We start from the raw sequence: 23,473 nt of genomic DNA on the forward strand, positions 1-23,473 counted from the left end.
CTACAGGTGTCACAACACTTATGGATTTCGAAAGCATGAAGCACAACTTCTCAGGAAGGTATGGCCATTTTGCCATTTTATTTATTTGGGCAGTATATGTATTTGGATACGTGTACCCAGCTGTTCAAGGAAAAAGCATTTCACAAGCAACAGTATAGCTACGCTAATTTAGAAACAATAAATAATTAAATTTTAAAAGCCAAAGAATTTCCCCGAAGCTCTCTCTTGATTTCCCCAGATAGGGACTCAGGGCTGTTTAAAGCAAAGGACAAGACTATTCTCCTCCCGGTTCATTTACCTCTTATGTTGTGTCTTTTTCGATTGTAAGCCTGATGGAAGGGTCTTTTATTTTTTAGCAATCTGTAAACTTCTCTGGGATCCTTTTTTGGCTTAAGAGCAGGATGATATTTTAAATATTTATATAATTGGCAGTTGAATCTCAACATGGGTCCTGGGGCAGCATCCTCCACTGTACATTGCCATAGCAGGATAGCTTTTTGGGGGACTTGGGGGGAATGGTGGTGTTGGGGTTGCCTCCAGTGGCTACCTCCTTCTGCCTAGTAGGGCCAGCACTAGATAGATCCTGGAGTCCGCCAGCAACTACCAGTTAGTGCAACACACCCTTTTGTTTCACCCTTATCCTGAATGTTATCAGGCATAATGGGGCAACATTTTAGTTTTCACAGCCAGTTTGTGTTCCAAATTGTTTCACGAGCCTCTTCTCCCAGGTGCTGTAAAGACTTCTGTGGGGCCATATGATCTTGCTCCCATCCTTTACCTGCTGCTGAAATCCAGATGTTCTGTTATATCAAAAAGAAACCCTAGTGGCTTAGACGTGTCCTGTCTAGACATAAAGCAAGCCTTCACCGTTCTCTTTGGGGTTTTAGTGTAGTATTAATGGATTATAGCTAAGGGTACAATAGCTATTTATGAATGGATTGACATGACCACTTTCTCCTGGCTATGACCAGAACGTTCCATGTGTTTTGTGGAGATACATGTGAAGATCAGTCCTGTGATTGTGAATGGGTCAATGTGCATATACTACAAACACTTGGGAAGCGTATCTTAGGGACGGACTCCATCCTTTGGGAGTAATGCAGCTGAAGTGCTTCAACAAATTAATTATTGGGCCAGCACTGAACTAGCCTTGGAGGCTTAGAAGGTATACTGGCTGGGTGTATTCTGACATGATGAAAGTGCTCAGGTCACTGTGCCATCCAGATGCTTTGGACTACAGCTCTCACCAGACCCAGCCAGCATGGATGCATGGCTGACTGACAAGGATGGGAGCTGCAGTCCCAAACAGCTGGAGAGCACCAGGCAGGAAAAGGCTGCTGTCAAGCCATCCATTCACACTCTAGTTTAGTCAAGCATACAATCTCTTCTCTACAGGATAGTATAGGCACACCTTGGACATATTGTGGGTTTGGTTCCAGACCACCATGATAAAGCAAATACCGCAATAAAGTGAACCACACATTTTCCCCCTGTTTCCCAGTGCACATAAAAGTTATGTTTACACTATACTATAATCCAGTGGTTTTCAACCGATGCGCCACAGCACCCTGGGTGCCTTGAGTGATGGTCAGGTTTATCCCAGGTATCACACAGGAGAGCTGCAGAAAGAATATAGCCAAGGGAGCCATGGACTCAAAAAGCTTGTAAGCCTCTGCTGTAGTCTAGTAAGCCAGCACCCGCCACTGGCTGCAGGGGCAGGAGGGGGGGGGGAAGCCCAGCACCAGCTCTAGCCAGCTCCACTCCCTGGGCCAGAAGGGGGGTGGCAGTGGCAGAGGGCTTCCTTCCCCTGAAAGTGGCCGACCTGCCTGCAGCTGCACCCACATCCTTGTAAGGAGCAATATCTGTGAAGAGCAATAAAGCAAAGATCAATAAAATGAGGTATGTCTGTATTTTGCTAGTAGCCAGTTGTGCACAGTGCTGATGGGATAGCCTTTGTGGCAGCATTAAGCCCCTCCTCTTCCTCTCTTCAGAAAGTTTTTCCAAGCTTTTTATTTTTTAAAAAACCCGATTTTCAAATAGGCACAATACAAGCCTTTGATCAAAAATTGTACAAGGGAAGGGAAGAGAAAATCCGCTTTGCATTCAGAGGCAAGTATGTCTTTTGAGGAGCAAGGCAGATGAAGCTTGTATGTGTGTTTGAATGCATCCAGTGATCCCTACCACTTATTTTGTCACAGCGTGTAAGTAGCAAAAATAAAAATAAACAGGTTTTCACGAACACCATGACTGCAATATTCACCTTTTTGAGGGAAATTAAACCTATATTCAGTTCTGCACCAAAGACAATTTCTCTACAGTCCCTCAAGGGCAGTCATAAAGTATGGGGAAGAAAGGTGGACTGAGGCTACATTTTTTATTTATATTTTTATCTCCCAAACTACTTATTCAGATATTGACTCAGACAAAGGCCAGAGCTAGGGGCCCTGAGTCACTCAATAACTATTTACTGAAATGAAGGTAACACCCACAGAAATGTAGGTAAATACGAATATATGAAACTGGCAAACTGTCTTATTCCACCCGATCTAAGGTCCATTTAGGGACGCGGGTGGCACTGTGGGTTAAACCACAGAGCCTAGGACTTGTCGATCAGAAGTTTCTGTGCGCTGCTCTGGTTCGCCAGAAGCGGCTTAGTCATGCTGGCCACATGACCCGGAAGCTGTACACTGGCTCCCTCGGCCAATAAAGCGAGATGAGCGCTGCAACCCCAGAGTCAGTCACAACTGGACCTAATGGTCAGGGGTCCCTTTACCTTTACCTTTTAAGGTCCATTTAATCCACTGCTGAATACTCTGACTGGCAATAACCTTCTATGGTCTTCAGCATAAACCTTTCCAGCAATGTTGCTTGAAATCTTTTAACGCAAAATGCCAGGGGATGCTTAGGTTTTTACTATATGCTATCCATGTCCTCTGTTATTGGGCGATGTCTACCTCCTCCCTTTAGGGGTTGTCTCGATCATCCACACATCATTGAAATCATTGGCTGCTGCTATGCAGAGGCCTTAGGTTCTCCTAGATTTCATCACATGCTCAGTTCTGCATGTATTAATCATTCTAGACTTCACAAACAGCTTGTTACAAAGTACTAGAGCAGCAAGCAATGAAACATCTGAGAATCAACTGCTACTCTTTTCTCATGCATACTTTGATGTTTTGTTGCTAGAGAAGCAAGGTGAAGCCTCCTCAGCAAATTGTCTTGTAGCCACCATAAATTGTTAGAACAGCCCATACTAGTCCTTTGACAGCTGTTAAAACAGTGGTACCTTGGTTCTCGAACTTAATCCGTTCCAGGAGTCCATTTGACTCCTGAAACTGTTCGAATACCAAGGCATGGCTTCCAATTGGCTGCAGGAGCTTCCTGCACTCAATTGGAAGCTGTGGAAGAAGTGTTGGATGTTCGGCTTTCAAAAAACGTTCACAAACTGGAACACTTACTTCCGGGTTTGCGGCATTTAGGAGCCGATTTGTTCGGGAGCCAAGCCATTCGGGAAACAAGGTACCACTGTAACTGGTTATTCTTCCTCCCTTTTCTACCCAGTTGAGTTCAAGTGAAAGAAGCAACCAGACTTCTGGTACTAGTATACCAGATGCATTAGTAATCCATAAACCCTCACTTGCCACTCTTTGCAGTGGGCTGTCTTGTCTGCTAGCACAGGGTGTGGGAAGGAGCCAATAGGATTCTCAATGTGTCAGCCCACTGGTGGGAGCCAATAACAGATTCTGGCTGGAAGATGGGCGTTGCCTGAGGTAGACTGGCAAGAGAACCTTCCTATAGGCCGCTCCAAGGGTATAAATTGCAAGTACAGCCATAGCAATTTCCTCACCCACAAACCCTCTAGAGAAGATACAACTGCTGGCAATCAAACATTTGCGCAAAACCATAATAGCTCAGAAACAGAGCCCACCTCAATCCTAGGTTCTCTTGTTTTGTTTTCATTAATTGAACAAAACATTCAAAACAAATAGCTTTTTAAAATAAAATTATATTTATGGTAGCTATGGCACCTAGATACACTTAACACTGTCAATAATTTAGTACATCTTAAGCTGTTATTTTACTACGAGCAATAGAGAACAGTGTGAATTAGAAGCAGAATAATACAACAGTTTGAACGTTAACATGAAAAAGATGGATATTTAATAAAGATATGAAGCTGAAATAAAATATACATTGAAAGAAATAGGTTTGTCTGCAGTTCTCTAAATCCATGTATAATGCGTACAATTTAAAACAAATTCAACATTTATTTATTTATTGGTAAATATACAGTTTTAAGAATTATGAAATGTTGCTCATAACTATTTGTGTTAAACTAGTTAGTTTAAACACTGTGGGTAGAATTAAACATGCTCTTCCAGTCATTCCATCTGTACAAGCCTTCTGGCTACCAGATGGAATGATACCCCTCCCCCTTTCTCCATGTGCTGTTCTGGGGGTTCTTCTGACACCCCCTTCCCCAGTCAGTTTTTTGGATCATGGGAGTAGGAGATGAGGCAATGCTCCATTCCACAAATGCGGCTAATGGGGTTTGTTATGTGAATCTTGTCCGCTGTTTTGTAGAGATATCCTAAAGCACATATGAAAGTTATATACTGTATATGATGATGAAAACAGAGGATTAATCCTGCAAAGATGGATTATTATTGTTCAGTGCCAGAAGGAGAAAACGAAAATGTACAGAAGCAACTTGCACTGAATTTGCCAGTGTCCTTAGAAATTCAAAAATCTGTATCATGTGAAAATTAAATGTCCTTTGAAGAAGGTTTTCATAGGAAAGTTGTTACTCTGGGTGAATCTGTGCAACTCTAGGCTGCCCTACTGTATGTCAAAGTGAATCAAGCTGCTTCAGGCAGAGGAATTTAGGTGGATAGATGAAGGCAGGAACTGACTTTCAGAAGTGTTGGCTCTAGTATCTGGAGCACCATTTGGCACTCTGCTCCAGAGAGCAAAATGTCTTGGTCTAGAACAGAGTCTGGAAGTAATAAATTAGTGTTGGAATGAGTCCAAAAGGTAGATACAAAAACAATTACATTTCAGTAGATTTTTCGTGTCACTTCTTCTATAAATCTATTCTAGCTATTAGAAAACATACAGCCTGGTCCTATGAGTTGTGTCACTAGTACAAACATTTAAGGTGCAGTGCAACAGATGCTGCACTGATGCAACAACGTTGTCTATGGCTTGGCACCATGAGCTGATCCAAGGTTTTAATGGCTACTTCAGCATATTTCAAGCTGCTGTGTTGGCAGCTGTGAGCCTCTCCAAATGTGGCACAACAGCATTGCATACAATTGCTAATTAGTGTTGAACAGGACAGACAAGAAGCACGATGGAGGCATGGTTGAGGTATGGCAGGGAACAACTGAACAATGTAGCACCACAAACAGAATTTCAGCCACCATAGGGTATGCAATATTACACAGTCCCCCATGCCACTGAACTTTGATAGTAGCTTGTAGAGGTTAGGGTGCTGCAACTAAGAGGCAGCAGAGTAAAATAGGCTTGCGTTAATTGCCAACCAATGCATTGCTTGTGACAGATGCCACAACGTGTATCGACCACTCTGAGTGATATCACAGTGCTGATCTGTGTCAGTTCATTTTTGTCAACTGCTAGGAAAGGCTTTGCAGTTAGTACTGTGAGAGATTGCGCTGCTGCTACCTGCAGCCGCAGGACTCCACTACCATGTCTTCATATTGTTTGTAGACTACATTATTAGCAGAGTCAATAAACAGGATGCTAATAGGACTCAGTCTTGTCGGAACACAACAAGTTGGAGGTGTCGACTCTGGGTCCATAGAGTTCATTAATGTTTGGATAACAGCATGATTGGTGGGTTCCAGATGGGACCGAAGAGGAAATTCGCAAAGTCCTTCACAATGATAAGCTTCATACTCAAGAGGGGCTATTATCCAGTCATCCCAGCCCATATCCTTAAAATTCACATGAAGTGCTTTTTTGCTGCATCTTGTCTTCAGATTCTTGTTGGGCCTCTTTCCTTGCCGAGTTGCTAGAGGAGCCCGTCTCTTTCTTCTCTGATTGAATAGGTATTCATAAACAGTTTTGTCATCCTGGCCAGATCTGGCTTTTATTTCATTGAAGAACAAGTCTCTTTTCTTTGTCCTACCAAATACTAAGAAGAGAGCTTTTTCATTGACTTGCCTCCCTGTTCTGTTAAATCCCACAGTCCTTAAATCAACAGGCCTTCCCCTTTCAAAAGCCTCCAGTTCAAAACACAAGTTAGCAGAGTTTTTAAAATTCCTAAAAAGCTTCCAAATGTCAAAGACTTCCCATTTTGCGGTATCTAAGATGTTGACTGTCCGAGAGTCCAAGAGGATGGATGCTTGCCTGCTTATGGAGCAACTGAATAGTTTCATTTGACATGTTTTCCCATGAGAAGTAGGCTTCCAGTTGTCAGAAGGTTTTTTCCTTAAAATACGCAGTTCTGCCCCCAGTAAGCCATCTTTTTCTAATGCACTGATATCAAAAATGTATTTCTGCTTTTTAACAGCTGGAGCACGGTCATCTAAAGAGAGAAAGAGGGAGAGATGTATGTATATTGAACAGAAATTTGTTCAAAATTTCAGTTTCTCTTAATAATACACAATGACCTTCACTATTAGTTTGCAGCCTTGGGAATTATAAAACAATGCTATGGAAATGCTACAAGTTCATACTCCATGGAGGCTTACTAAAAGAACACTTCGAATTCAGACATAGAAATATTTCTGCATTATTTTAGTCTGTGTTCTTGTCCCCCAAAGTTAATCCAACAGTACATTAAGGCTAATCAATAGGACTTAGTTTCCATTTGACTGCATTTGGTATTAAGATTCCAGACGGCAAATTTAATACATTTTGTTTTATTGGACTTTTGGTCACTTATGTGCTGTCACTTGATTTAGCGTTTGAAGGCATACATTCTCTTTTATATACTATCTATCTATTGAGATACATAGAGAAAGTGTGTGAGAGAGAGTCTTTGTTGTCCATTAGCATGACACTTCCTTTATTCTAGATAAAGACTAAACTCTCAACATAAAATGACTGATCCAAGCTAAATTTACTAAGCATGGTTGCACAAATCATTCATTCCAATGGTGCTTGTGTCAGAGACCTGTGCACCCAACAGCACTGACACTTGATCCATCCAGCATTCACAGGTTGCTGTGGAGCCCTGTGAGGGTCTAAGGAAGAATGTGGATGGACTCCTGATGAGTTCTTGGAGACATCACCGAAATATTAAATCTCCTGCTTATTTCTTATAACAAGGTACATCTAAATTTGTTTGATTCATAACAACAGACAAACAGCAAAATCAGAAAGGACTGACTGACTGACTGAAAATCAGAAAGACTCGAGAGTCTTCTTCTCCCCAAGTCTAACCCTTTAAATTGGTATTTTAGCTGAAATGGACTAATTGGGTATTGTTTGCTGCAGCAGATATACTGCCACCATACACTTTTAGTAGCCTGTTCTGCAGGAAATAAAAGCATTTTATTTCACTGTAAAACAACAACAACAACATAATCCTAAAATTACTAATATCACTGAGATAAAAGCATGGCCGTTTTGTTTGGTAATTGTAAACATACCAAAAAGCTGATGTGAAAAATGCTTTTTAAATCTACATTGCAAGGATGAAAATGCCAAGATTTTTGGAAATACAGATCCCCTCTGCCCTTTAACTTCTGACATGGATATCATACACTTGAAAGATAGGCAAACATTCTATTTTCTTACCTTGCCCCTTGTCTATGAAGCTTGTAATTGTATTGGCAAGCCCAGTCTCCAGTTTTACGCTTCCATTAACACCTTTCCGTTCTGCATCAGAGAGAGTCCTGTACAGGGAGAGCATGTATTCATGTGGGGTGATCGCAGGATGCCTGAACGCCTCCTTAGATTCCCTTTGGGCAATAGCTTCTTTAGTCTTTTTGGTTTTGAAGGAGCTGGCATCTGAATTGCTGGTGCCAGTTTTCTTCAGTGGGGCCTTGGGGCCAAAGTTCTGTAGCTTCGGGGTCACCGTCCTTATTCCCGATTGTCTGTTTGAAGATTGAACTCCTACCTTTTTGTCTGTGCTCCCTGCTTTAGAGAGAGTCTTCTTTGAGTCATCAGTCTTTGCCAAGAGAAGTCCGGCTTGCGCATTATTATTTTTTGCCCTAGACTTTGAATTCCCAGCACTATATCCATGGTTCCCCGTTCTAAATGTACCTGCCCTTGGCAAGGGGTTTCTCTCTTTTCCATCTATGTTTGACAATCCTAATTTGGATCCTGGATTGCCTTGACTTGCTTCAGCAGGACTCAGTGCTAAGGAGATGAAAACGAGGTAAAACCAGCTAAAGTGCCAAAGCAGTAGAGTAAGAAAGTGCAGGATTTTCATCCTCTGGTCTTCCTTTGAATGCCACCAAAGAAAAAATCAGAAAAGGTTCCTCCAGTTTGGCATAAGAAAACATGAAAAAAATTAAGAACCAAAGTCAGCAGAAAGCGTTTTATTTTAAGCTTAAAGCACTTTAAATCTACTTGTTTAATATTTGTATCCAGTCCCATAGTGGAAATGCTAATTTAGTCAATTTGGTCTTCTCCTGGTTTCTGCTAGCAGCTTGTTCTTGAAAAGAGAAAGTTTACCACCCCCCTTTCTTCTGTAAAAGTGACTAAAAACTTGAAGGACTCTTGTTTAAATCGGAGAGGGTTTTTTTTCCAAGAAGGAAGAATGGCGTAATGCTGCCTCTGTATTAAAAGGTTTTTTAAAAAGTTTTGAATCCCTTCCAGTGAAAATATTTCACACACAGAAACCTGCAGGTGCTCAGAAATCTTTTACAAACCTGAACTCAGGAATTGGAAGCGGAATTCCAACAAAAACCTATTTAATTACTCTCTGATGTCATGCTGTCTAAACTAATTTAAGTGTGATATATTTCTTTTAAAAAGTCTTCTTTGCCCTTTCCATTAGCATGAGTCATACTCTGCTTCATGTAAAACAACTCTGTAGGACCCAAACTCTATAGAATATGCAATTTAAAGTGGCAACTTGTTGCCTCTTTTAGCCTTAAATGTACTTCTCATTTTAAACAAGACAAAGCCGTATAAGAGAAAAAGTAGAAGCCTTTAACAAAATCAGTTGGAATAAATGCATTAAAGCATGCTCTAATTCACAGAGATGTTTTATAAAGTTCTTCTGAACATAGACGCTGACCTTTATTAGCAGCAATTTCCTTCTGTCACTGAGTGATGAAAGGATGAGAGTTAACAAGAGTATTAACAAAATAAACTCTTCTTTAATAAGCACGTTAAAACATTTATTATGACATAGTTTTAAAAGTCTTTAAGAAATTAAGCAAAATCTCATGTGATGCCTAGCTAAGGGAATATTTGCTAGCGCCGCATAAAGCTTTTTAGAGTCTTTTATTTAACTGGTTCTCTTTGCCAGGATTAGTCAATGTTTAAGCAGCAGTGTCCCCTGCAGGAACCTAGAGCTCCTGTGAAAGAAAAGACAGCTTGTTTAAATAGTTTAGTATAAATGTGATATTTTACAGAAAAATTAAAAAATTGCTATTACAAAACAGACTGCTGGAACTGTGAAGGTACTATATATCATAAATACCTTTATACCGGTATGTGGAATGAAGCTTTCTTGCTGCATTGATTCCAGAAAACAGGATATAAACTTTGGGAAAACAGACCGTGAATTAGGCAAATAATGTCTTCTAGATTGTAACAAAAACAGGTGAGCTTCGCTGAGTGATGTCTTCTGCATGAAGAAGAGCATCCCAAATCTTTAATCTTGTACATGTTGCTCAACAAAATTTGGCCCCAAGATGAATTCTGCTGCATAGGGAATGTTTCAGGGGCTTCTTGTCCACCTGTGCACCACAACCTACATCACCTGCTGAAATATGCCCAGGAGCTATGACTGCTTTGTCCAATGCTTCTTTTTGTTTTTATTTATTTATTTACTTTAGATGGATGAAATGTCTGATTGGGGCTGTGTCCACCTTAGGCATTCATATGCACCTGGGTCACTGTTTCCCTGTGTATATTTCTGTGCATCCAAATGTGAGCGCTTTTAGTTTTAAGCCTCTGAAATCTCTCTCAATGTTTCCCATCCACATCAGTTGGTGGTGTTTGATGGGATTTATTCACGCAGTGTGTTGCTGTCTCCTCCCCTTGATTAGGACTCCCCCACCCACCATCGTTTCCAGAAACCTGTGGTCCACTGTAGGCATGTGCACAGATATCATTTATCTTAATTTAAGATAAAATTATAGGTTTTTTTAGTTACCAAATTTGCGCAAAAAAGCAGGCAATTAAAAAAAAAGTGTGCGTTCTCCAAAATGAAAACAAAATGGAAGAAGTGTGGCAATAGATGGCACACAGTGAAATGTCATCATGTATGTAAACAAACTTGCCCATGCAATGTACACAATGTGCTTCAATGCCTTCACAGTTGGGTCACATGGGATTTTATATTGGATCTTATTCCCTTGTCAGATGACTGGTATATCAGGAAAATCCGAATGGGGGCAGGGAGGAGAGCAGGGTACCATTTGAATGAGGAGGATGTCATTTGCCAGACAAAAATACAGAGACACAAACAGCTTCAAATTCCCATTAAATTTCAGTGTGTTAACAATTACAATCCCATATATACTTATCTAAGGCATATATACAGGGTGATTCATAATGGAGTATACAGTTTCCTTTTACTATGAATGGAAACTGTATACTTCATGATGAATCACCCTGTATATATATTATTGTTAACTCTTGTAATAATATAGTAGACCTTTTTCTTTTTTCACTTTTTCTATTTATGTTGTTAAAACTGTTCTTTAAAAATATTTTTTTTTTAAAAATAAACTGCAGTGTGAATAAGACCTGGATCTTCCATTAACCTTAAGGCACAAAACAAAACAAAAAATGTGTGTGTTGCTCCAAGTCGGAGCTGGTGGATTACTGATTTGATTGGGGAAGCAGGCTGGAGAGGGTTAACCCTTCTCCACTATGCCATCCCAACTCCAAACAAAATTGCCCTCTAAAGCTATTATTAGGATGGCAAAAGGTACTGATGCACCTTGGCACTACAGACTTTGCTGTTAAGTCTCCCAGTTGCTGCAGGAACACCACAGCTTTGTCACATGTAGTCAAGTTTTTAAATTCAGAATAATTACAAGATTTCTTCTGTATATGTCAGAAAAGTGACTTGTTTCTATTAGAAAAAGGAATGAGCCCAACCAGCTCAGAGAAAATAAAAAAGAAAGGAGGTGTTAATTGGGGTTGAGGGTGTCATTTGATCCTTAAACCATTTTTTTCCTGCCGACAGTTGGTTTTGACCATGACCAGAAGCAGAAATGTTTAAAGAAAGTACTACTTCAAACATTAATTTTCTTACTAACTGTGCTCTAATAGCCTGAGCAAGCTGCATGATCTCCATTGTACAAATAGAGATTGCAGTCCTCAAACCACTAATGAGCGCTATAGTTTTTTATGCTGACGCAGCTGTTTGGGGACTGAGCAGTTCTTTAGAAGTTAAAGCACAGGGAATTTCAGCAGTTTGACAAAGAACACGTGAGGTGCAGTGTTAGAAACTCAGATATATAAGCTAGGCACCAAATAGCTCCTTAAACCAGGGTTACAGTCATCAAAACGGAATGCCTAGTTGCCATTTTTATGCCAGAAGGCTCAAAAGTCATCTTTTTCAATTACTTTTTGGTTCCTAACATTCATTCTGATTGTGCAAATAAAATATAAAGAACAGAATAGAACATACAGGATATGTTGCTAGTGTGTGAAAACAGTCAAGATCCAATGATCCCCAGGCACGCACCTCCAGATGGTGGAGACGTCAGGCACCATTCTGACACCCGGGCATCTTCACATGGCCGCAAGTAGCCGATAGCCAGCTGCAAAATGCATCTAGTGCCTGGTGAATTTTGAGCGCTGGTGATGAGAAAGAAAAGCCTAGAGTAGGGTATATACAGTTATCCTGACTCCCCAAGACAAGGCATTTCCCAATCTCTTCATTTTACCAGATTTTAATATGAAAACTTACTATATTTTCAGCTGAACAATGTGGACTTGCTTGGGCTCAAGAGACTTTAAAGTCAGACACAGGCAGAGGGTACAGAGGAAGGAGAGGAAGATGGAGACAAGGGTAATGGGAAAGAATGTGCACTTAGGATTGGTTTAAGTGGAACAGGAATGGAAAACCCGTGACCTCCAGATCTTGTTGGACTCCATCAGCCAATGGTCAGGAATGGTAGAGGTTGTAGTTCGGCAACCTTTTGAGGGCTGCAGGTTCCCCACCTGTAGAGGATGAGGCCTAAGGGGTTTTACTATTATATGAGGACATACCCCTCATCCTAGTGTTGGGCTGGACTCTGCCCCCTTTAAATGCAGGGTTTTTTAATACTTGGAAAGTTTGAAATGGCTAGGATAAAAAAAAACCACATTTAAGGTGGTGAAACATTGGGGGGGGGGGAATGTCCCCATATTAATGGGGAGACAGGCTGGTGCAAATCCACATATTGCTTCAGTGTGGATAAGCCCTTCAGTCTAATCTCCTCCAGTTAAGACTTTTGGACTGCTTGCTAGAGGCCATCCCAAACCCTAGGATCTCTCATGAGTACTTTATAATTGTCAACCCAATTGTTTGTTTCTCAGCATTCAGTCTGCTGGATTTTTGCCATTCTCAGTCCAGCACACCAACTATCCTCCTCATTCTGCTGAGGGAATTGACTATGTATGTTTCCAGTATAGGTCTTAATCTGCAAATGGCTTGTTGAGACGTTGTAAATAGGCAACAAATTTGTCTTGATTGGATTTTCTGTGGGAAGAGTAAATCTAGAGGGGAAAATATGGGCTGGTGTTTTGATGCCAATGATGTGGCTACTGCAAAAACAAATAAACACACAAAAACTTGCATGCATGAGGTGCACTGATCTCACAATAAATGTGTCTGGAAGCATTCTATGGTAGCATAACAAATTCTTATTATATGTCCATGGTATTACTGGTAGGTACCTTGCTCATTTTTTTCGCCTACCTAGCTGTGCAATTTGAAACAATTTCCATGCTCTGTTTCCCCCTTCCCTTTCAGAGGCTGTGTGCTTTCTGATCCAGTGCTTGGGTACAAAACTCTAGCCATTAAATTTTCCCCCTGGCTATCTCCAGCACAAAAGCTTGTTCCTGGGCAACCAGGCCAATTCCACCCATTAAGTGGGAATAAGTCTCATTAGAGCTATTTAGTGCTGTTACAGCAAAACCTTCAGTTTATTAGCTATACGGACAGAAACTCTTCATGATAGGAGCTGTCCATAAATTGTACAAGCAGAAAGTGGAGGCCGAGGGACCGCCTAGATGTATGCCAAATATATGCCACAGCAGGCTATGGCGCCCAAGAATGATTGCAAACTTTTAGAATGTCTCACTATATGGAATATCCTGGCGTAACCTTAGCTATGGCAGGGCTTGAGCTTCACTAAAGTAAACAGAAAAGTGAAGAAAGAATAGTGTGTTTCAGTGTCAAGAGGCTTAGCAAATATATGCAGGCAATGTACTCAGACTGCAACAGTACTCCGGAGGGAGCAGTTTTAAAAATGGTTCCTATCTACAAATCACTGCTCTTCAGACCTTATGTTTAGCTAGTTTCAGAGAGAAAAATCCCTTTGCTAACCTAGGAAGCCACCATATGATATAGTTTAAGCCGTCACAAAAAGACATATGGCCAACCATCTTCTTTGGAAGGAAATAATAAGTTGTACAGCACTAGAACGCCACACTCTTTGCTTTGTAATAAAGCTAAGAAAAAGTTCTCTACAGGATTCTAAAGAACCACAACTTGGGTTTCATGCTCCCCAGCTACTGGGAACACCTGCTGAAGTAGCCACTGATGTGAGTTTTATGCCATAGTTGAGAGGTAGCCCTTTATGACCAAGGAACCAAAAGGCTGCAAATACATTTTCTAAAATGTGCTCTCATAGTGGAGGCCCCTCAAGGGTACAGTATGGATACTGACAGCTTCTGTGAGTTGTTACAAGAGACCTGAGGAAGAAAGGGGCCTCTAAGGGGCATGGATACTGTGGGCTTCTTTGGCATTCACAAAAAAGGTTACCAATAATTTCTGTCCCTTTAAATAATAGAAACCAGATGTTGCTGTTGGCAGTGTCTAACAAATGACATTTCTAATAATTGGAAAGCAGAGTCCAAGGTCTCCAGCTTCTTGGGCTTATAAATCAATAACATTAGTGTCTTAATGCAAACAGAAGCATAAGAATCTGAAGAAGCAAGTGGCTGAGTACAATAATCCAAGGCATGGAAACTTGGAGACAGAATCATGTGATTTGCTTGTCTGCAGCAGCGCCAGAACGTTATAGAAACAAGCTGCAACCAGTCTACAGAAATCACGAGTGTATCCAACAGAATTTATGCTAGATCTGAAGCACATGCAACAATCTTCTACATCTTTGAGCCAAAGTTAACATTATCCGAATATTTTCCTGATCAGTTCCATGTGGTTTTTCTTCTGAAATCAGTACTAACTTGAGAAATTATATTTTATTAATAGGTTTTTTTAAATGCTTCATATGAAAAAACAAGAGTTCCAAAAAAATCTAAAGGAATGGATTCATAATTTCAGCAGGGCAAAACACAGATAGTACTTATGTAGTAGGACAGATGTGTGGCAGAAGAAATTTTACATTTTTAAGGAAGACTTTTCAGGAAAAATAATACAGTAGTATCTTGGTTTGCAACCGCTTTGGATTACAACCATTTTGGATTACAACCACGTCAGACCCGGAAGTGCGTGTCCCTTTTTTTGATTACAACCCCCTTTTTTTTATTACAACCAATTTTTGGGGGGAGGCTCCATTGGCAAAAGTATGCCTTGGGTTACAACCTGTTTTGGTTTACAACCAGACCTCCGGAACGGATTATGGTTGTAAACCAAGGTACCACTGTATGATGGAAAAAGTCTTTGGAGCCTGACAGAAACTGTTTGCAGTGAATGGGAGGCTGATACCACTACTGTATTTATTTGGAAAGAAGTTCAGTTGAAATAAAGTTGTCTGCTGGTCAACAGGTTTAGGCTTTGCCATGTCTGAAGTCTGGTCAACTGTAGAGGCACTAAGATGGCAATTACGATATGGATGCTGAAAGGCAAGGCCTGTTGGTCGAGTAAAGAACTGCTCAGCTTTGAAATTTCAACAGTGTTCATACATTTTGAACCTTTGGCACAATCAAGTTTTTAACAGTACTTCTTTAAAACACACCATGAAACTGGAGATTCTCAGGTGCTGAATTCTTCATATATACCAAATTCTGTGCTTAAGTAGTATGATTCACAAGAAGGGTTCATATGAACACCCGTGTGCTGACAGAGCAAGCAATCGTTCAGCCAGTGTGAAAGGCCCTACAGGCATACCTTAGAATGCTTCTAGTATAACTTCCCATTTTATGTCTGTGTTAATTAACTTGGAATAACTACCCCAGTTCTGTTTTCACAGCCCCTAAAGAGATTAGAATCAGTACTGTACTCATAAAAGTATTTTATATTATTATTATTCATTGTACACGTTAATTACATGCTCTCAGGGCAGGTTACAAAAAAACGATCAGAACTGCTAAATGCTACCAAAATTCACATTTACAGCAACCAATTCACAGGAGATAATTTACAACTCAGCCATCAGGTCAATTCCAACAGAGGTACTGAAATTTCTGCATTCTTACACCTGACACCATAATCCTAACCAACTTCTTTTGGAAATGTGTCCTATTACTTTTCAATGAGACTTACTTCTAAGCAAGCATGTAACCTGATTCAAAGGCCTAAAGTGGCAATTCTAAACCCATTTACCTAAGAACAAGCCCCGTTAGCATTCAATAAAACGTAATTTCTGGGGTGTTAGGATTGCATTGTTCCTCTCCAGCTAAGACTGCTGCCTCATCCAGCCGATCCTGGGTCCCTATTGAAAGCTGCGAGACATCCTACCATGGTACTTGAAATAAACCCCATTTCATGACTCAGATTTTGGCAACCTTAAAGGTATTATCTGGGAGCATATGTGATTGTTTTACATGTTTTAAATATGTTAAATTGTTTTAACTGCCTCATGTTGGGGAAAAGGTGGGACATAAATATATACTAATAGTAATTCGGTAAATAAGAAGTAAACAACGTTAAAGAGAACCCCTCTGTATTTTGAGCACAGGTTTGTAGCCTATCCTATGGAGAGCTTCAGTGGGCTTAAGAGCCCAACTCCGCATAGGAGTGAGCTGTCCCTCGGGACGAACCAGACGCTTATGTACCCCAAACTGCGAACAGCGGGGTCAGCACTTGCCCAGACTTCCCGACGCGGCCTAGACGGCCTTCGGGGCGCTGTGTTAGTGAACTGGCTGCGGCGAGAAGCCGAGATCTGAGGGCCCAGACGGCAAGCGCTCCACAACCGCCAAGGGTGCTTGTGTTTCGCTGGAGGGGTTGCCGTGAGAGGACTAGCCTCGTCGCTCAGGAAATAATCGCGCAGCTCGCACTTCCGAAAAGCCACTGCTATTGCCTCGCGCTATTCCGCTCCCCCCCCCCCTCCCCGCCTTTCCTGCCGGCGGCATTGGCTACTGGGAGTCGGAGCTTCGCACTAGGCCTATCCTGCCTGTGGGGATAATGTACCAGGCCTAGACAGTCCCCTTGCCCGGCTCACAAGGGGAACGTGCGCCCTCATACGCCCGGGCAGCCAAGAGTCTCTTAACTGTGGAAAAGCGGGGCGGCACAAACGAGTCGCTTGGCCGCTGCCACTAAGCGAGCGAGCAGGCGGGTTTCCGTTGCCGGAGCGGAGAGAAGAAATGTAATAGGACTCCGGCGGCCCCCTTTCCCCGCCCACGAAAGCCTGCAGGCGGCCGCGGAAAGGAAGTTTCACCATCTCTGGGGAGGTGAGCATCCCAGGTGCACGTTGAGGCGTGCTCAGGTGAGGGCGGGGAGGCTTGCTTGCTGTTATATACTAGGCAGGGCAGAACAGGTGAGGGATAACGTGCTGCTATTGACAATTATAACGGAGTGCCATCACCTCGCTCCGCCTCCGCTCCCAACCCGTTTGCAGAAAGGGAAGCTGCAGCTTGCGATCTTTCCGGACTCTGGATTGGAAGAATCTGCCATTAATAGAGGGAACCCCCCCCCCAACCGCCTCAAAACTCGTGCAGATATATGTGGCTGCTTACTGTCGTTGCAAACTCAAAAGTCCTAAGGTTAAATCCTAAGCACTTGCAAGTAAAGCCCTATTGGATTCAACGGAACTTGTTTTTGAGTAAGCAGGCATGAGATAGTGCCAATCTGCATTACAAGATTGTTGTAAATAGTCTTGAGGTGCATTAGGTTAGGGAAAGTATCAGGGATGCATTTCTATGCAATTTCCAGCAAGTAAAACGCCTGGAAATCCATTATACTTTCAAATAAATGCACAGGGGAATAGGTTATGGACTCTGCGCCATGAAAGCTTGGGTCTTGATAAGTTTGTAAGTGCCACAAGACAAAAAAAAGTTGTTTTTTTTGCTTCCACAGACTAACATGGCTAGAATGTATAATGTTATCCACCGTAAAGTTGAGATGGATAGTTATCTTATCAAGGATAAGTGGTGAGAAAAGAGAATTTATATTTATTTGTGCTTTTCACACATGGAATTCTTGCATAGATTTAGTTCTGTGTTGGAATTCGTACTTATTCCAAGTGCACGTGTGGCAATCCTGCATGTTGTGATTTGCTGCTATACAGTTGTGCAAAACCATAGATTATTGACAACCATAACATGTTATATTGAAATTATGATTTCTAAAAATGCAGACTGATGCATTTACTTGAGAATAAGCAGCATAGCGGTAATTGTTTTTGAAAACAAACAAACAAACATAGGACCACACTTCCTTTGTAAGAAAAAGGTATTGGATCAGTTGATGCAAGGAAGATTTCCATTTGAAATTTATTAGTCACATTTTTGCTTTTACTCAATCATATTAAAACTTTTTAAAATGTCAGCTTGAGGTTGGTCTCTCGCATCTCCACCTGCTTTTTCTTGACTCTGTAACACATTGCTTTATGATTTGTTTGTGGTTTTTTGGTAATATCCCCATTCTCATAAAATATGACTCAAAAATGACTGACAAAAATGTGCCAGATGAAATATATATATATCTAAATTTACAAGAATTGTCATTCGCTGCATCCATAAGGATTAGGAGTGCTGAACTGTCACTTTTGTTTCATGTGGGTAACTCTGCATTCTTGTCTGGAAATACAAAGAACCATTTTCTCAACTGGTTAGGATTCCAGAGAAACCTTTTCTTTTTCCTTTTTGCCAGAATTTAGGCTTGACAAATGTCATAACTAATGCTTTTTCATTCTTTATACAAAATGGAAGCCTGCAACAAGACTGTTGAAATGGCTTTCCAGCTAACAACATTTTTTTTTCTTCTGTTGGAAACAAAGCAAATTATTTCCCATCTTTGTGCATTTTTCCTTTTGAGGAAGTAGAGCCATCAGGGCCATCTTGTCTGCTAGATTAATTAAACCAGTCTTGCTTCTTTCTGCTTTGACCTTTAGATGGAAGAAGACCAAGCAGCAAGCAGTATGAAAACACAGACAGTTCACTTACTTCCAGAAGAGCAACTAGTGGCACTACATCACCAGATGGTGGAAAATCAGGCATCCTATCAACACAGACTACAGAATTCCCAGGAGGCACAACATAGGCAGGCAGTACTTGTACAAAAGTTACAGGCAAAGGTAAAACTATTACATTTCTAGTGATATCTCAAACAAGGAGATGATGAATTTTGAGTAGAGAGCTGTTGGTGGATGGAAGAAGGGTACATGAAGAATAAAGTGCTTGCTTGAAAACAAATTTCCTTCTGTTCTTCTAAATATACATTTTGGGCATAGAACCTTTTTCCTGACTTGGCAAATTGCTCAGTTCTAAACTTGCGATATCCCCCATTTTTCTGTCTTTCTGTAAACCTGTAACCCCCCCCCCCCCTCCCCAAAGCAATGAGCTGCTGTGCCAACTGGTTTAGTACCATTGTACTACTTCAAAGGCACTCTGCTGTGCTTGCTGGAAGTTAAGCTGATGCATCAATAACCAGCTAATTTGCCATTTGATATAAATGGCAGTACTGTATTGCTGTATATATCGCAGAAAATATTCTTGAAATCCTTGCTTAACATTTTATTCTTTCCCATTTACTTTAAGAATATTGAATATACACTGTGTTTAAGCCTGGTTTTAAAAGAAAACTATTCATAGCCATTACATGTATGTATGTTTGTATGTATGTATGTGCAATGCACAAAATCATCCCTAAACAACTTGGAACAAACTCAGAACTCTTAGAATTTCATGAAGGGTGTTGCTGCATACACACTCCAAGAGGTAATAATAATATACCAACTTTTCCTGTTTTATTGCAGGTGCTGCAATATCGTAATTGGTGCAAGGAGTTAGAAACGCGTCTGGAAGCAAATAGGGTAAGTTTTAAAGTATGTGACTACCATTTATTGTGGTTTTGCTATTGGTAACAAAGTGTTTGTTGGAGAAATTGGTGCTCTTGTCCTGGCAAGGGAAGTTTATTGCAATTTTTCCCTGTAGTGTTCTACTTGCCTTTTGTGATCACTGTTAAAAGAAATTAGCATAGTTCAATATAGGCTGTAATGTCACAAACAATGGGCATGCTTATTTACATGGAAACTAGCAAGGAAATAAAATTATGACATAGCTTTGACTAATCTTCTGTTATAAACAGCAGGTGTGTGTGGAGGAATGGATTCTCACTGGGATAATAGTGGGGCCAAGTGATTATAGTTCCATTTTCTCCAGTTATTTTCAAAAGTAAGCCACACAAGGACTAAAGTTGTGAATAACACTGTGTCTTGTTTGGCCCTTAAGCATCTTTCATTAAGCAAGAAAGACCCTAAAAATGCAAACAAATGCACTTCAAGTTGTGCTCATCTCAGCTGTTCACTGGCTTATTGATTCATGGGACGTTAACAAGGAGATCCTGAAGTGAGGGAATAGATTTAATATAAGATGTTGTTTAGATTAAATTGTCTGCCTTTTTCGCAAAGGGGTCCCATCCACACCAGTGGGATCGTAAAGAGGACCGTAGTCTAGAGAAAGCGCTGATCCAGTTGGAAGAAGAGCAGCAGAGGTGAGTGAGCTTTTGCAGAAGCTTTATCTGAGCTGGTTTTTGGGGAAAGCAGTGCAACAGCTGCAGCACCATCATTTCATCTTATTGGGACCTTTACAATAGAGATTTGCTGATCCATTGCCATTCTCCTGCACTTCAGATGTGAGAATTTGGCTGGGGTGAACAACTTGCTCCGTGAGCACTTGGACAAAGCCAATGAGGTGAATGGGGCTCTCCGAGAGGATGTCAGCAAGCTGATAGCTGACTGGACAAGGGCCAGAGATGAGCTAGAGCACAAGGAGAGCGAATGGCATAAAGAGCGGGAGGTAGGAATGTGTCACTAATAAGATACTGGGTAGGGAAGGTGGATTTCCTTATTGATTAACCTTATATTCTAGGCACAAGTACTCATTTCTGGTTTGGCAGGCATTGGCTGGGATTAAGTAAACAGTAGAATATTAATTCAGGGTGCGTACAGATGTACATTGTTCTGGAAGTCAAGACGCTGTAGAAATTGTTTCATATTTAATATACGTAACTTATACTGTATGTTATACCGACATGCAGTTCCCAGTGAATGATTTTCAGAGGTAGTGTTGTGAAGAAAAAACAACTCCTGTATTCAATATAGATCTGAACATACCTTTTATGGATGTGGAAGATGCTGTGTATGATGAGATTATCCTATACGATCCATGCATTCTAAGCTTAGAAAAGTATTTCTCAACCATTTGACTTCTTTCCAGACTTCTCAATAATTGGTCAGTCCTAAACAATATAATAAAAGCTTTTTCAAATTTTAGAAAAATGTATTTTTTAACAGTTTAAAGAGACTCAGTTTTGTTGGTTCTGAAAGTCTTCAACACGATTCTGAATGCTGCTGGCAATAATTAAATATGCATTTTTGAAACAAAGCAGTTTTTGTTTTAGGTTGGGAAAACAAAGCTGTGACTTGCTGTTGTCTTTACATATATAGTTCTTTGAGAGTTATATGCGGACTGAACATGATCGTCTCTTTGGCATATGGCGGCAAGTAGTGACCTTGCACCGTTATTTTGTGGAAATGAAGACAGCAACTGACAGGTGAGGTTTTTCTGTCAGTTGAATGTGAAATCATTTGCTGAACTAAAATAACTGATTAACAGGGGGGGAAACTGACTCTAGCTTTTCACGTCTTTAAATCTGTAATTTAATTTTTTTTGTCCAGTACAGTATTAATTGACCAGTACAGTATTAATTGTTTCTGTTTCAGGGATCTGTCTGAACTAAAGGCTGAGCAAGCAAGACTTTCTGGCTGTATACTTGTCAGTTGCTTACACTTAAGTTCTGGCACACAGCTCTTGGATACCAATAGTTTTGAAAAACTTACCCTGAGGGGACAGGCCCAACAGCAGCAACTTCATATCATGCCCAAGAAGTTGGATATGGAAAAGGAAATATACCAGCAAGCACAAGCAATTGTGAGTTTGCATGTCAAAGGAGAATTAGCAAAGGAGGATCTTCATAACAGGTAAAGTACCTCCTTAAAAGGCCCCACTAGCTGCTGTCCCCATTTACTGTAGATTTTTTAAAAAGTCAGATGGGACATAATGACATAACAGTGCTGCTGAAGCAGACCAAAGGCCTATTGAATCTAGTATTCTCTTAAAGTGGCCACCTAGAAGCTCCTGCAGCCAATCGGAAGCTACACCTTGGTTTTCGAATGGTTCTGGGAGAATGACTCCCGGAACAGATTAAGTTCGACAACCAAGGTACCACTGTACTAGAATCTCAGAGATCAGTCACTGATCCAGAGAAGGGATTCAACCCAGTGTGGTTTTGTCTTTAAAAAAAATATTGACTGGTGATTCTTGAGCTGGGGGGGTGAGGAAGAGGATAAAAAAGACAAAGGCTATATTTTAAGCTAGTATAGTTGATGTCAAAAGAGTTGTGAAGTATAGACTAAGTGGTTTGGTGTCTGCAACTTTGGGTATGTGAAGTTGGATAGGAGTATGTGTTGCTGCACAATTTGCTTCATAACTTTTTTCCTAAGGTGGTTGGAGATTTACATTTTTTTAAATAATGAAAGCTCAAAATCTGTGGGCCCTGCCTAGGGTCACCAGTGAAGACTTTCACAGGTGCAGGGTTGGCAACCCCTGTGCTAATGTGTTAGCCGCCCTGAGCCTGGCTTCGGCTGGGGAGGGTGGGATATAGTAAATAAAAAATTATTATTATTATTAGTGAAAAGCCTAGTGTGCTGTAAATGCTTCTCTTCTTTTTCCAAGGGTGATAGAGTTGACTGCCTTGCTTGAACAGTCTCAAAAACAGAATGAGGAGAAGGAAATGTCAATGAAGACTCTCAGAGACACTGTGGAGATTCTGGTATGTTAGCAACTGTTTGAAAAATAATCCAGTGGCTGTTGTGGAGAAACGTTCCTTTGTCCTATTGTAAGCATGAAGAGGAACTGCTAATTCCATATATATCTAATAGTAGAGACTGTCAGAACTTAGAATAAAGGTGTCTAAGAACTAGTTGTTGCGAAGGGTTGCAATTCTCAAGTGATTCTATAGTATAGTATGCAACAACTGGAGAAAAGTTATCTGAAGTTTCTGAGGAAATCCTTTTTTTTACATATTTTCTTTGGCATCTTAATTCTGGTTAGTGACGTAGCAGGCATTTGGAGACACTCCACTGATATGATGCTGTCATTCAGTACTCTTCTTAAACCTGTGCTCTAAAATATGAGCTATGTCTGAGGGAATTGCACCTCTGGAAGAAGGTGTAGAGGTAAAGGGACCCCTGACCATTAGGTCCAGTCATGACCGACTCTGGGGTTGCGGCGCTCATCTCGCTTTATTGGCCAAGGGAGCCGGCGTACAGCTTCCGGGTCATGTGGCCAACATGACTAAGCCACTTCTGGCAAACCAGAGCAGCGCATGGAAACGCTGTTTACCTTTCCGCTGGAGCGGTACCTATTTATCTATTTGCACTTTGACATGCTTTCAAACTGTGAGGTGGGCAGTAGCTCCCTCTTAATCTCCCTTATTCTTTTTCTAGGAGGCTGAGCGCTTGCGGAAAGAATATGAACAATCACTGAGCAATAATACACATGAAGAGATACTTTCCCTTCAGCGTGTGATAAAAGAAATAACTGAGGTAGACCTAACTGGAATCTGTCTTCATGGTTGCTTCTGTAGAATTTCCCATGTCTGTATTTAAAAACTAAATTAATGAAAGCAGATGTGGTATAAACATATGATCTAAACTTTAAACACAGGTTTTACATATTTTGCACCTGCTCGGGG

General features: G+C 40.9%; 2 protein-coding genes across 11 annotated transcripts in view; one reads left to right on the forward strand and one right to left on the reverse strand.

Annotated features, from left to right (window-relative positions):
* Positions 1–23,473, forward strand: part of CEP250 (centrosomal protein 250) — a 135,160-nt gene that overhangs the window by 83,924 nt on the left and 27,763 nt on the right. For 6 of the 10 annotated variants that reach the window (XM_077929137.1, XM_077929136.1, XM_077929138.1 and 3 more), the window contains exons 4-11: positions 18,609–18,791; positions 19,473–19,529; positions 20,127–20,209; positions 20,349–20,514; positions 21,165–21,271; positions 21,441–21,698; positions 22,453–22,549; positions 23,226–23,324. In XM_077929137.1, the coding sequence (XP_077785263.1) occupies positions 18,609–18,791; positions 19,473–19,529; positions 20,127–20,209; positions 20,349–20,514; positions 21,165–21,271; positions 21,441–21,698; positions 22,453–22,549; positions 23,226–23,324 (1,050 nt within the window). Of the gene's footprint in view, positions 1–16,411; positions 16,983–17,572; positions 17,647–18,608; positions 18,792–19,472; positions 19,530–20,126; positions 20,210–20,348; positions 20,515–21,164; positions 21,272–21,440; positions 21,699–22,452; positions 22,550–23,225; positions 23,325–23,473 lie in introns of those variants that run through there. The other 4 variants (XM_028734736.2, XM_028734735.2, XM_028734732.2 and 1 more) reach the window with 4 other exon arrangements.
* On the reverse strand, positions 3,934–10,699 carry GDF5 (growth differentiation factor 5). The gene is made up of 2 exons (XM_028734745.2): positions 7,768–10,699; positions 3,934–6,550 (listed from the first exon to the last, which is right to left on the reverse strand). Exons 1-2 carry the CDS (start codon positions 8,402–8,404, stop codon positions 5,682–5,684), a joined length of 1,506 nt encoding a protein of 501 aa, XP_028590578.2. The 5' UTR covers positions 8,405–10,699; the 3' UTR covers positions 3,934–5,681.

The sequence above is a fragment of the Podarcis muralis genome, chromosome 5 (genome assembly GCF_964188315.1).
Source record: "Podarcis muralis chromosome 5, rPodMur119.hap1.1, whole genome shotgun sequence".
Classification (NCBI taxonomy): Eukaryota; Metazoa; Chordata; class Lepidosauria; order Squamata; family Lacertidae; genus Podarcis; species Podarcis muralis.

What these genes read in the sequence shown, in the direction of transcription:
- GDF5 (XM_028734745.2), bottom strand. Translation starts at nt 8,404, where the DNA reads ATGAAAATCCTGCACTTTCTTACTCTACTGCTTTGGCACTTTAGCTGG. An exon ending in CTTCATAGACAAGGGGCAAG is followed by an intron (nt 6,551 to 7,767) that starts GTAAGAAAATAG and finishes TTCTCTCTTTAG; the next exon opens with ATGACCGTGCTCCAGCTGTT.